Consider the following 13,082-nt stretch of genomic DNA (forward strand, 5'->3'; position numbering starts at 1 on the left):
AAGAATCTGTTCAAGGGTCTTGCTGTGGTGCTGATTCCTAACCGGCATGGCCCGTAACGACCAAGTCCTCTGCTCGCTCGTTAAAGCCGTCCCCTGTTCCGCGCCGGGCAAGGCCGTGACCTTGTCGTGCTCACGTAGCTGTTTGCTGGCTTGGCGTTTCCTCCGAGAAGAATGGATTCCTGGGAAGAGCAATGTCCTCATGGTCCCTGATAGCCACGCCCCCCTTTTCCCTGAGCCCCAACCCTTTCCACAAGAGCTGCCCCTAAGGGCTCACATTCGGGATCCCGCCCCTGCCCCAAGGCCAGGTGCCCCCTGGTGCAGCCCTCTGCCCCGAGGCATCAACCTCTGGGTGCCCCGGAGGCACAGCTGGGGTGTGAGGGGGGCCAGGGAGCAGCTGGGGAGACTGGCTTGATTGGGTAGAGCGTCTGTGGGAGTTCCCACAGTCTCCCCACTGGCCTCCTGGCAGGGTCTTCCGCCCGGGTTGGATATCTCCTGCCATCTGCTTGCTGCTGCTGTTCTGTCTCCCCCGCCTGGTAACCACAGCAATGCTCACGGCGCTGCGGGCAGCGAGCAGGGCACCGAGCTGGTACTTTGCGATCAGTCGGGTGAATTCCTCAGCTGAATCAGAGGAAACCCCAGTTTCACAGAGAGACAAGCACAGACACTTCGAGAGACAGCGGCACAGAGAGAGGAGAAAGCGGCGGCGCCTTCCTGCTGTTTAATCACCGTCCCGCCTGCCCCGTCCTGCTGCTCCATTCTGAAAGGGAGGCCTCAGGTCAGCCACAGAGGCACAGAAGCCGAAGCCAGGGGACACTTGGCAAGAGGTGAGGTGGGGAAATTCAGGCATCAGAAGCCGCCAAGCTTGGACCAGGTGCCCTTGAGGGACCTCTTTCGACCTCTAGCCTGTATGCAGGCGGATTCTGTGGCCCAGCCTGTTCTGTCACCGGCCCTCGCTGATCCTCTCCCACCCGCAGTGTCTCCTCCCTCCCCCCGCCCCCAACCCCGCCTGGGTCCTCTGAGTCAGCTCACCGGCCGGCCTGCCACTCTGAGCAGTCTCTAGGCCAGCGATGGCGAACCTTTTGAGCTCGGCGTGTCAGCATTTTGAAAAACCCTAACTTAACTCTGGTACGGTGTCACATATAGAAATTTTTGATATTTGCAACCATAGTAAAACAAAGACCTATATTTTTGATATTTATTTTATATATTTAAATGCCATTTAACAAAGAAAAATCAACCAAAAAAATGAGTTCGCGTGTCACCTGACACGCGTGTCATAGGTTCGCCATCACTGGTCTTGGCTGTAGTGCTCAGAGCAAGACACACAAGACCCGGGCTGTAGTGAGGGATGCCTGGCCCTGGACAGGGGTGGGCAAGTCCTGCTCTGGCTAATGGCTCCTTCTCTGGGGTCCAGGGTGCTGGCAGGCAGCGACATCTGTCCTGAGGGTCAGTGAGCTAAGGAGGCAGGCAGGGTGTGACGCCTGGGAGAGCAGACAGAGCCCCGTCCTTTGGGGGACCCAGTGCACAAGTGGCCCGGGCCTGCCCCGCCTCTCTCGGCTCTGCCCCGGCTCAGGCAGCTGCCTGGAGCTCCCTAGAGACGGTGCTGGAAGGGCCTGCACTCCTGCCTGGAACCCCCTTGGCTTCCTATGCTGGGTCCAGCTTCTGTGCAGAGCACACTGTGGAGACCCGGCCTCCCGGGGTCACCCAGCTGTCCCGGTTCCAAGTCAGCGAGCAGAGCCCAGCAGCCCGGAGCAGCACGAGGCAGCGGGGACAGCAGCAGGAGGGACGCTGCGGGGACAGCAGCAGGAGGGACGCTGCGGGGACAGCAGCAGGAGGGACACTGCGGGGACAGCAGCAGGAGGGACGCTGCGGGGACAGCAGCAGGAGGGACGCTGCGGGGACAGCAGCAGGAGGGACGCTGCGGGGACAGCAGCAGGAGGGACGCTGCGGGGACAGCAGCACGAGGCAGCGGGGACAGCAGCAGGAGGGACGCTGCGGGGACAGCAGCAGGAGGGATGCTGCGGGGACTGCAGAGTGGACTCTCAGACAAGCCGTGAGCTCTCAGCGCATGTCAGCCAAGGGGGCTCAGGTCATAGCTTAGCTTGAGGCTGATTAAGGAAAGAAGGGTGGGCCCCTGCCCGTGTGGCTCAGTTGGCGGAGCATCGTCCCGTTTACCGAAGGGTTGCTGGTTCGATTCCCAGTCAGGCACACGTCTAGGTTTTGGGCTCAATCCCCAGTCAGGGTGCCTGTGGAAGGCAACCAATCAGTGCTTCTTTCTCACAATGTTTCTCTCTTTCTCCCCGCCCCTCTCTCTAAAACTCAATACAAATTAATTTTTAAAAAAGAAAGAAAGAAAAGGCGGGCAGGACCAAGCAGGTTCTTGGGCAGGCCCTGCAGGGGGCTCGGGGACCTGCAGCCCTGCTGAGCCAGCTGGAGAGGGCTCCAGGCCTGTCCCCACGGGAGGAGAAGGCGGTGGGAACTGGAACGAGGACCCCACTGCGCTGTCTTGTTGTTGCCGGATGCCCAGCACCTGGCTCAGGGTTGACACTCGGGAAATATTTATTTGTTGAGTTACGGGCCAGCCTCTCCCCACTGCAGGTGGGAGGGCGTCCATCCTGCCCTGCAAGGCAGCAGGCGGCGGCATCAGCCGTGGGCTGACTCTGGGTCTACACCCCATCTCCCAGGCTGAGTCCCTCAGTCAGGCGCCCCCGCCCTCAGCACGTGGGTGGAGTGGGGTGAGGAGGGAGATAACAGCTGGGACGCAGCACCCCCACCCCACCCGCAGACGCTCTAAGTGGCCGCCAAAGCCCAGACCAGTAAATCGTGTCTCTGGGGCAGGATCCGTGCAGTAGTATTTTCAAAGCCTCAGGTGCCTCCAATGTGCAGGCAATTTGGGGACCGGTGGTCAGGACTCCACACCTTCTCAAAGCTCTGGGCATCCACTTTCATACTTAAAGCTCAGGTTAAAATATCCCTGTTTCAAGGTCAAGGTCTTTTTGCTTAAAAAAGAAAGCATACATCTTCTCCATCTCCATCTCCATTTCCATCTCTCCATCTCTAGCTCTAGCTTTAGCTCTAGCTCTATCTTTCCATCTCCATCTCCATCTCCATCTCCATCTCTCTCTCTCTTCATCTCCATCTCCATCTCTATCTATATTTATCAGATCCCATTTGTACTCAATGAAGACATTTTAGAAATAAGAAATTAAAAAGAAAAAAATGAAAGTTACCTGAATCTCGCCCTTTAGTGACAGTTACTGTTGACATCGATTTATTTTCCTTATTTCCTCACTTCCTACAGCTGAGGAAACGGAGGTAGAGAAACACGAGGTAACTTCCCAAGGCCCTGCGACTCCCAAGGAGCAGAGTCGGGCTGGGGCCCCGGGCGCTGGCGGAGCCGTCCCACCAGGTTGCTGTGAGGTCTAAAGGGCTAATGCATGTCAGGGTGTCCCCTGTACGCAGGGGTCTGTGGAAAGAGTGGGGCTCAACAGGGGGAAGAGGGAGGCGGCCCGCGTCCTTACGGGTCTGGAGCAGAACAGAGCCCAGTGCTGCAGTCACCGCCAGGCTCACAGCCACACCTGAGCGACTTTACCAGGCTCTTAGGCCTCAGCCTGCTGGTGGGGCTGCTGGCCAATGGGCTCATGCTGCTGGTGGTGGGCCAGGGCCCAGGTACTCCCACCCGACCCTGCCTGCTCCTCACCCTAACAGCCTCTCCCTCCTCCGCCTGCCCTTCCCCAGCTGTCACACACAAACCTCTCAGCCCAATAAGGGGACACAAATACGGCCAACCACGGAGCCATGAATCTGGGCCTGTGAATTTTGAACACCCTTCTTTTTTCTCTATGGTTCTCTTCCTTGCATGGCTGGGGTAGGGGCCCCTTTCGAGGCCCTTCCTTCTCTCCAGAGCAAATAGAGGCCTCCATCTCTCCTCCCCTGTATCTACGCACTCTCCCTGGCCTCCTGAGAGCAAGCCTCAGGCTTGTGTGTTGGCCTGGGAACCAGGGATATTGTCTCCCCTGAAATTCCCAGACAACTTGGTCTGCTTGGTAATAGTGCTACAGCTAAGCACACACCCCCGCACATGTGCGTGCACACACACACTGACTCCACGGTCAAAAACACTGGGTTGAACCAAGTCAAACTGGTCTCTTTGCTGCAGGACTTATCAGAGCCTTGAATACCCTAAAGGCACTTGGATTTTCTGAGAGGTGCTCAGGGCTGGCAGCCTCCTAAAATCCATGCTGGGGAACCAGTGTCCCATGGAACACACCCTGGGAAAGAGCCCAGGGGAGGAGTTAATTGTTGAGCACAGTAAAGATGCTCTCGGCACCCTGAGGCCGTGGCTCTGAGCCTCAGTTCCCCTGCCAGGTGCGCATCTCCTCCAAAGCGCCCAAGGAGAGGTAAAATGGGCCTCTGGTTATGGGAACGCCCCTCTACCTGAGCTGTGACCCCGCCCGGTTCCCACCCAAGCATAAAGGAACGCAAGTCAGAGGCGCAGCTAATTACAGGGACAGCCAGGATGAGTTATGTTACTACGAGATCCTAAGAAGGGAACAAGTCCCACACTTTGGTAGAATTCGTACCAAACTTCTTGTGATGTGCAGATCGGGAACGGCTCTCTGGAGGCCTACTCTGAGAGTAGACTGGCCCCCGATGGCCTCGGGGATTTATATGTGGAGAGGGACAGGAGGAAAAGGTGTCTGTTTGTACCTACAGCGCAGCAGGTCCTGTGCCCTGCACACGTCCCCTGTGTGCATTATCTACATATCACCCGTCGGGCCACACCCTAACCCTGGGAGGGAGGAGCGATGGTGCCATTGCACGGAGGAGCAGTAACTCATCCTGGCACAGGGCCTGTGAGTGGTCCTCGGTGCCCACAGACCCTGGCCCCGCCCACTGGCTTGGCCTCAGGACCCCAGGGAGGAGGAGGCCCTTGCCCACTGCTCCCGAGCAAGGGCAGCGCCCTGAGGGTGCAACTGTGTGAGTCAGGGTCCCGCCCTGAGTGGGGCCTCGCACCAGCGCTCAGTCAATAGCTGTTGAAAGATGAGTGAATGAATGGTCAAGTGTGTGAAGTGACTCACTTGTTTTACTTTACTTATTTTTAAGATAGAGCTACGATTTGGGGGAAGGGGACATGTTAACGTCTAAATAAAGTCCTTGTTGTTTTCTGTTTGTTTTCCCACTTGTTTTAGAGAACAATCTGGTCATGGTACCTCTTTCACCTCCGGTGAGAGTCACGCTGAGGCCTCACCATGCGTCCTGTTCTTCAGCTCCCTGACCGGGTCTCCTACCCTAGCCCTCCTACTGCAGCTCCAACCACACTGGCCTCCTTGCTGCCCTCCAATCGCACCAGCAGGCTCCCGCCTCAGGGCCTTTGCACCTGCTGTCCCCCTTGCCTCCCTCTCTCATTTCCTTAGGACTCACTTCAACTGCACCTCCTCAGAGAGGCCCTCACTGACGACTTCATCTAAAATATCACCCTGGCCTTGGCTGGTTTGGCTCAGTGGATAGAGCCTCAGCCTGTGGACGGAAGGGTCCCGGGTTCGATTCCGGTCAAGGGCATGTACCTGGCTTGCAGATTCGATCCCTGGCCCTGGTCAGGGCGCACGCAGGAGGCAACCAGTCGATGTGTCTCTCTCACAGTGATGCTTCTCTCTCTCTGTGTCTCTCCCCGTCCCTTCCACTCTCTCTAAAAATCAATGGAAAAATATCCTCGGGGGAGGATTAATAAATAAAAGATCATCCTGTTACTCTCTCTCCCCTTTTTCTCTCAAAATTTTGTTTGTAACTTATCACCACCCGAAATTACGTTGCCTGCCTATGTGTTTGCGTGCTTACGACACTTCCTGTCCTGTCTGTGTCTGTCGTAAGCTCCATGCGGAGACGGGGTCTGTGCTTGGTTCATGGCTGCATCCCAGTGCTTAGCACAGACCCCGGCACGTACCAGTTGCTCAATAAATCCTCGTTGAACAAAAGAATGAAAGAGAGAGAGAGAGACGAGAACCTGGACTCTGTCACACAGCAACCCCTGTGCTATTTGTCTCGGGAGAAAGGAAAACAAGGAACTTTAGTAAAAGAACCAAATTTACTTCAGTTTAAGGCAAATTCCACACAGACTCTCAGACACAGGCACAGGACCAGACAGTGTAGAAACTCCACCATCATGCATGACAGGAAGGGAGCGGTGCCGGGCACAGACAGGGTGGGGCCCGGTCGCGCCCAGGCACAGGACGTTCAGCGGGCTGCGGAGCCCCATGCGGCAGGAGGGACCGGCATGCATGACCTGCTCCCAGGTGGGGAGAGGCTGGGCAGTGGGTGCGCCCAGGGGTGAGATCACCTTCCTCGCCTTTCCCATGGCCGGGGCAGGGGCTCCGGCCCAGGTGACAGAGCCCAAGGATAGAACGGGGCGACCCTAGAGCCAAGGCGGCCTGGGGTGGGAGGGTGCACTGGTGGGGGCAGGATGGGGAGGCCGGCCATGGGAGGAATGGATTTTCAGGGCCTCAGAGCGGAAGGCCACCCTGAGACCATCTGGTCAACCCCCTTGCTTTACAGATGTGGATACCGAGGCTCCCACAGCAGGCAGGGGCTGCAGCAGGGCCTGAGCCCAGGACCCTGGCTCCTGTCTGTGGGGGGAAGGGGCCGTGTGGGAGTGCGGGGCTGGGCTGCTCCTGGCCCAGGCCTCTAGGTGGGCAGCGGAGGAGTGGGCACCAAGGATCCTGGGAGGCCTCTGGGGGGAGGTAGGGGTGCCTGGAGCTCAGAGTCAACTGCGGTGCCCACAGGTCACAGGCCAGAGAGAGGCCTGTGGCTGTGTCTAGAACCAGTGTCGCGCTGGGCTGGGGGGCATGGAAAAGACCTTGCGCCTGAAAAGCCTCCGTGGCTGGCCCATCGGGCGGCCTACGGTCCACATCACAGCCGCCCCTTCGTGGAGCTGTGGGGTCCCCGCTGCAAGCCAGTGTCCCTGGGAGGGCCCCATGTCCAGGCCTCCTGCCAACCCGTCAGCCTCTGGGGGCTCACTGGGAACAGGGACAGGGTAGGTGCTGGGGTGGGGGTCAGGGACAGGTAGCGAAGTGGACAGTGCAGGAGGAGGGGAGGGCGAGGGGGCCTGGAGGAGGTAGGCCCAGCCCCGGCTTCAGCGGCGAGAGGAGCAGACGGGACGGTCCAGGGTGCTGAGGGGCCCCATCAGCCTGACCGCTAACACCTTCCTGGCTGGACTAGAGCCGAGTGTCAGGGGAGGAGGAGAAGAGCAGGGCCCGGAGCCCGCCTCTCCCACCTGTACCCCACCTCCCTGGGTTTGGGCCATAAGCGAGGCCAGGAAACTGGGAGGGCGTCTCCAGAGGCCCGCCCTCCGCCACACGGGTTCCGAAGGCTGGGCCGGGTGGACTGTGGGGCTCCAGGGACCCGGGGCACCCTTCCCCCGGCCTCCCCAGGCCCCAGCCACCCGCCACGGGCCAGGCTCAGATGTGCGTGTGCACGGGGGAGGGGGAGGGGGAGGCGGGGGGCGTGCGGGCTGGGGACTGGGAGGGTGAGCTGGCGGGGGCCTCAGGTGCGGGGCGCGGGCGGATGCCCTTGGCCTTCATGTAGGACACCAGCTGGTCGGGGATCTCGGCCAGCACGTCCCGGGCCAGGCGCGCCATGCTCAGCACGTGGTTGCCCGTGCGGTCCACGTAGTCCCTGAAGGGCACGAACTGGCCGGCGGGAGAGGCAGGGTTAGGCCAGGTCTCTGCTGGGCCCAGCACCCCCATCTCCTGGCGGAGATCCTGGCCCTCCTCCCAACCTCTGCCCACGTCACTCTTCCCTCCCCCACGGTGAGCTCTCCAGGGAAGCTGTCATCATGTCACCACTCTCTCCGTCACGCAAACACCTCCTGAGCACCTAGCCCGCGCCAGGGTGCTCAACGCGGTTCCTCGGGCCGAGGTCTGGGCACCGGGCACTTAGCAGGCACTTAGGGAATGCTGAATGGACCCCTGGCTTCCGGGAGTTGGGCCCTCAGGTAGCCCCCCTCCCGGGAGAGCCCTCTTTCCTAGGTCAGGCCCCTCTGCTTCCTCCAGGGGTGTCCCCCAGGCCTTCGCACCCACGGTGCCCCCTCCCAGGCTTGCTCGGGTTTCTAGCCCCCCATCTGGCCGCCACACCTGGAACGACCCCTCCCACCCCAGGGTATGGAGAATGTGCTTTTCATTCCAATCTCCTAAGCAGTGGGCCTCTGTCCGCAGGGGCTGCCGGGAGGGGCTGCCTGCTGACGTGCACGGGAGGGCCTGTCTGCTCGGTACACCTGCATCCTACACGGAGACTTAGGCACTGTCACCGAGCGGAGGGCAGCTTCCCTCCAGGGCTGCCAGCTGCGGGGGTGGGGAGGCGCCGGCAGAACACAGAAGGTGCAATAACCAGGCGCCGTGCTCTGGAGGAGCCCGCGGAGGCCTGGGGTGCAGGGAGGGCTGGGCGGGCGACGTTCGGGGTGAGGAGGCCAGGCCACCTGGGCTCCCAGCGCCGCCCTCTAGCCTTTCCAGAAACCCCCCAGGGAGTGTGAGGCCAGCCAGCTGGGGGGCAGCAGGGCTTCACCTGGACAATGTCCCGCTCAGCCAGCTTCCCCCGGGAGGAGATCCGCACCTCGTCGCCGTCCAGCTCCACCATGGCTGTGGGGGGTGGGGGGGTGGGGGCAGGCATGGAGTGGGGGCAAGTCAGGGGCCAATCTCACAGGGAAGCCCACCCAGTGAGTCCTAAGTTCTAGCCCAGCCTCCAGCTCCCCGCTCCCAGGCTCCCAGGGTGGGAGGAGGGAGGAGTCATTGGCCTCCTCTCCACTGCCTTGGGGTGTGGGCGTGGGGCGCACACCCTGACACACAGGCCCCTGTGCAAACAAACACCTGCGCGCTGCCAGCTGACCCAGCTGATCACACACCAGGTGTGAGCCTCGCTGTGGACAGGGCCACGCCCAGGGGCCCGGAGCCTCGGGGAGCATGGCGGGGGTGGGGGGTGGGGGTGGGGGCGGGGGTGGTGAACTCACCATCGAACTCCGCCTGGCCCACGCCGATGATGATGATGGACATGGGCAGTTTGGCAGCCTGTGAGACAGCGGGAGGTGGGGGTGTTTGGGACCCAGCCGAGGGGCCAGTTAAAAGGAGGAGGAGATGGTGTTAGGCACAGAGGATAGATCAAAGAAGGAAGTCAGGAGGACAGGGAAGAAATGGAAGGGAGAAGGATGGAGACACAGAGAAACCCAGAAAAGCAGGGGAGAGGGAGAGGGCAGCCAGGGCTACAGACCCAGGGACCCAGGTCTGCTTCTGCCAGACCCCCACCCCTCCTCTGCCCCCGGGCCTCCATCACTGGGGCATCTTTTGTGTGGCCTGGACCTCCCACATCCTCTCCCTGGCCAGGCTGAGTTCCCAGGGCAGCTAATGAGGGAGCCAGAGGTGGCCGGAGGGAGCGGGCCACCCAGCGTGGCTAGGAGGTGGTGGGTAGCTCACCGGTGGGACCACTGGGCCCGATGCCCCCCCACCCCAGGGCCAGGCCCTCCAGGTGCTGCAGCCCGAAGCCAGCAGGGCCCCACCCAGGGCGGGGAGCGGAGAAGCCAGGCCGAGCGTCTCCCTAAAGGAGTGGGAAGGTGCGCCCTCGGGTTCCCGCCCCCCAGCTCACGTTGACGATCGCCTCCTTGGTCTGCGCCATGTCCGAGATGACCCCGTCGGTGATGATGAGCAGCACGGAGTACTGGGAGCCGTCCTGCACCTCGGCCGCATTCCTGGGGTGGGGCGCAGTCTGTCTGGGAGGCTCTGGGCATGTCACCCCCCCACCACACACACACACAGGGTCCCTTAACACTTTGGTGGGGACAGTTCTTTGGCTGGAGGGGGTCTCCTAGGGTCAGGGCTCCCTGAGAGGCAAGGGGACAGCTGCTGGGACGGGGTCTAGTGACCGGCTCACCTGGCCACGTGGGTGACGACGGGGGCGAAGTTGGTGGGGCCGTAGAGCTGCACCGTGCGCAGGCTCTGGTGGTAGGCCTCCAGGATGCCGTCGATGCCGCAACAGGAGGGGTTGTCCTGGTTGCCGTTCTGGGGGCAGAGGATGGAGGCTGAGCCCAGGAGGCTGAGCCCAGGGAGGAAGGAGGCGCGGGAAGGCGGAGGGCGACAGGAGCAGGGGGCAGTGGCCAGCAGGCCTGGGCTCTCCTACACTCTTCTCTGGTGAGGGGACAGGGGAGGAGGGCATGTGGGGGCCCACCCTGAAGGGGAGCACATGCTCCTCACCCCACCCCCTGCACCTGCCCAGCTGGAAAGTGGCTGCAGGGTCCAAGCAGCTCTGCAAGGGCTGACCCCCCTCCTTCGCCCTGTGCCCAGCACCGGGCTGGCACTTCGTGGGCTGTGAGGGGCATTTGCTGTGAGTGACCCAGGGACCAACTCAGCGTCCCCAGCTCATGGCAGGGAGGGGAGGAGGTGGCCCCCATCAGTACCAGCCCAGGGAGCTCCTGGAATTCCCCGCAGCTGCCTGTACCCAACCCACACCCCCCTCCTCATTTCTGGGGCCTTGGGGGAAAGTATGGCCACGTGCCCCCTCTACCTCCTGGTCTTGTCAGGAAAAGGAGGCCAGAGCCACTGAGGGTGGCCTCGGACGTGATGGGAGTCTTTGTGAGCAAGGTGGGGAGGGGGTTTCTGGAGGCCCAGCGACAAGACCCCCTGCACACAGCAGGCAGCCCCTGAAGGCCCTAGGCGAGTAAGAGGGGAAGTGCCCCCACCCCGGGCTTGTCACCACTACCCCCAGGGATCAGCCCAGCCCTTTCTCGGGCCTCCTACCAGCGGGAACTCGTGGGACACCCGGCCGTCGGGGGGCAGCTTGGCCCCGAAGCCGAGGGCGGGGAACATCTTGTCGCTGTCGTAGTGCTGGATGATCTCCCCGACGGCGGTCAGCGCCAGCGCGTAGGCGTTCAGCTGGTAGGGGCTCATGTAGTGCAGGGAGGTGGACTGCGAGGGGTTTCCTGCGACACAGGGCGCGGGACACGTGCTGGCGTGCACACGCCAAGCCTCCTCGGCTGCACAATCGGGAGGGGTGTCCAACGGCACCCCTCGCTTTTGCCTATTTACCCTCAATGCCGTTCTGTCTTACTGCACATTCCGTCCTGGAGCAAAGCCCGGTTGCTAAACCCTCAAAGAATATCCAAGTCCCAGGATCCCACGGTGCCCTGACCTGCGGGGCAGCGGCGGCCTCCTGACTCCCCTGCCTCCCCGCCCTGTGCCTGCCACCCGCGCTCAGCACACCCGCCGGCAGCCCTCAATCTGCGGCCGCCGGATGCCGCCTCTTCTCTGCTCAAAGGGCTCTGAGGCTCCCATCTCACCCGGAGTTAAACCCAAATTCCTCACAAGTCCCGCATGACTAGCCTCCAGTTACTCCTGCCCTCGCCTCCTACACCCTCCCTGCCACTCACTCAGTCCACCTCGGGGCCTTGGCAATGGCTGCCCCCCCTGCGCTGGGACACTTTCCGCGGGTGTGCACGTGGCTCGCTCCCCCACCTCGTCAGGTTTCACCTTCTCAGTGTGGTCTTCCCAGCCGCCCATGAAAGTCACAGCTCCCCCGTCCTCCCTCTCTACCCCTCTCCCTTGTTTGACGTTTCTCCATTGCCTTTATCACCACTAAATATTGTCCATATTTTACTTCTTAATGAGAGGCAGTAAGCACAGGCTGCAAAGGTACCAACCCCGTCTCTACCTCCTACCAGCTGAGTGATCTTGGGTGAGTTCCCTAAGCTCTCAGCCTCAGTCTCCTCATCTGTAGAATGGGGATAGCAGTGCCCACCTCCTAGGGCTGTTGTGAGGATTATGGTAACTCACCTCATTGTTCTTAGCACGGAGGCCCCTCCCAGCTCTGACATCCTACCACCCTCCGTGGGGCCTGGGGTTTCTGACACACCTGTGCAGTGAGACCCGGGTATCTTCTGATTGGCACAAAAATGAGCATTGAGCACCGCTAATGGGGTCCAGACTCCAAAGAAGGTGGTGATGTTTCTAACAGCACAAGGCCTGGCCCTGATTGCTCCTGGAGGCTCCGTCCCAGCCCCACTGACACTGGAGACGGTCAGAGGAGGCGAGGAAGTGGGGCAGCCCCAGCACGGAGAGGGCCGGGGTTCCTGGGCTGCGTGTCTGCCCTCACGGAGGACCACGCGCTCAGGCCTGACTCTAGTCTCCCCTCCAGCCCGGGGGCTGCACTGCAGAGGGTGTGGGATTCGATCCTGTGAGCAAGCAGCTCCGCTCCAGGGCTCTCCAGGGCCCACAGCAGTTGGTCCTAGTCCCCCAGGGAGACCGGGTGCCCTCAAGGGTAAGCCTGTGGCTCAGGGCCCAGACCTGTTAGGACGGTGGTTCCATCTTTGGCTCTTGGGGCCTAAGCACCTCTTCTTCAGGGAGGACGAGGCCAGAGCGTATGGAAGACCTGGCTGCCAGTGAGGGCAACCACCACAGCCCCAAGAAGCCTCCCCTCCCCCCACCCCCGCCCCCCACCCCATCCAGTGCCTCTGCCAACCCCCACTCACCATTGGAGGCTGTGAAGTCGATGGCCACTGTGAAGTTGATCTGGGTCCTAGAGGAAGGAGAACAGCAGGGCGTTACCTGGACAGAGGCGGGGCTGGGGGAGGGGAGCAGGGCTGGAGAGCCGGAAGCCTGGGCCCATCAGCCGCTGCTGGCTGGTGTGTGGTCTTTCCATCTGGAAAGCTGGGATGTAAGGCCAGCCTCCCCTCCCCCCACCCCCAAAAGGGCTGCTGTGAGCATCACAAGAGCCAGGAGGTGTGAAGCTCTTTGAAGACAACAGATGCTCTGTGTGGGCAAGTGATTAAGCCCAGTTATTTGCTCCCTAAACCCTGCCCCTGGGCCCCATGAGGCCGTGAAGTAGTCTCACTGTGTTCAAATTTGCAGTCAGATTCAGGGTTAAAACTTATTTGACAAAGAAAAGGAGACAAATAGACATTGTCCATCTCCAGAGGGAAGAACAAACACCACCCATGAAGCTGTCTTGCCCCCAGTGAACCTGAATCGGACTGAGCCTCCAGAGCATCTACCAGTTGTTCACAGGACTCATGGGGACAGAGGGCACCGCGGGGGGTGCGGCCAGCGAAG

The 13,082-nt window shown here is 61.2% G+C and overlaps 1 protein-coding gene across 2 annotated transcripts in view; it reads right to left on the reverse strand.

The window, feature by feature from the left end:
- Positions 1-6,066: 6,066 nt before the first annotated feature.
- CPNE5 (copine 5) overlaps positions 6,067-13,082 on the reverse strand; it is an 89,055-nt gene continuing 82,039 nt past the window's right edge. Inside the window, exons 16-22 of one of the 2 annotated variants that reach the window (XM_081093629.1) lie at positions 12,503-12,549; positions 10,776-10,957; positions 9,913-10,040; positions 9,628-9,730; positions 8,999-9,056; positions 8,557-8,630; positions 6,067-7,685 (exon numbers count right to left, since the gene is read on the reverse strand). In XM_081093629.1, the coding sequence (XP_080949755.1) occupies positions 7,455-7,685; positions 8,557-8,630; positions 8,999-9,056; positions 9,628-9,730; positions 9,913-10,040; positions 10,776-10,957; positions 12,503-12,549 (823 nt within the window). In that variant the 3' untranslated portion in view covers positions 6,067-7,454. The remainder of the gene's footprint in view (positions 7,686-8,556; positions 8,631-8,998; positions 9,057-9,627; positions 9,731-9,912; positions 10,041-10,775; positions 10,958-12,502; positions 12,550-13,082) is intronic. The other variant, XM_081093630.1, reaches the window with a different exon arrangement.

Source organism: Myotis nattereri (genome assembly GCF_964212035.1).
Source record: "Myotis nattereri genome assembly, chromosome: 6".
NCBI lineage: Eukaryota > Metazoa > Chordata > Mammalia > Chiroptera > Vespertilionidae > Myotis > Myotis nattereri.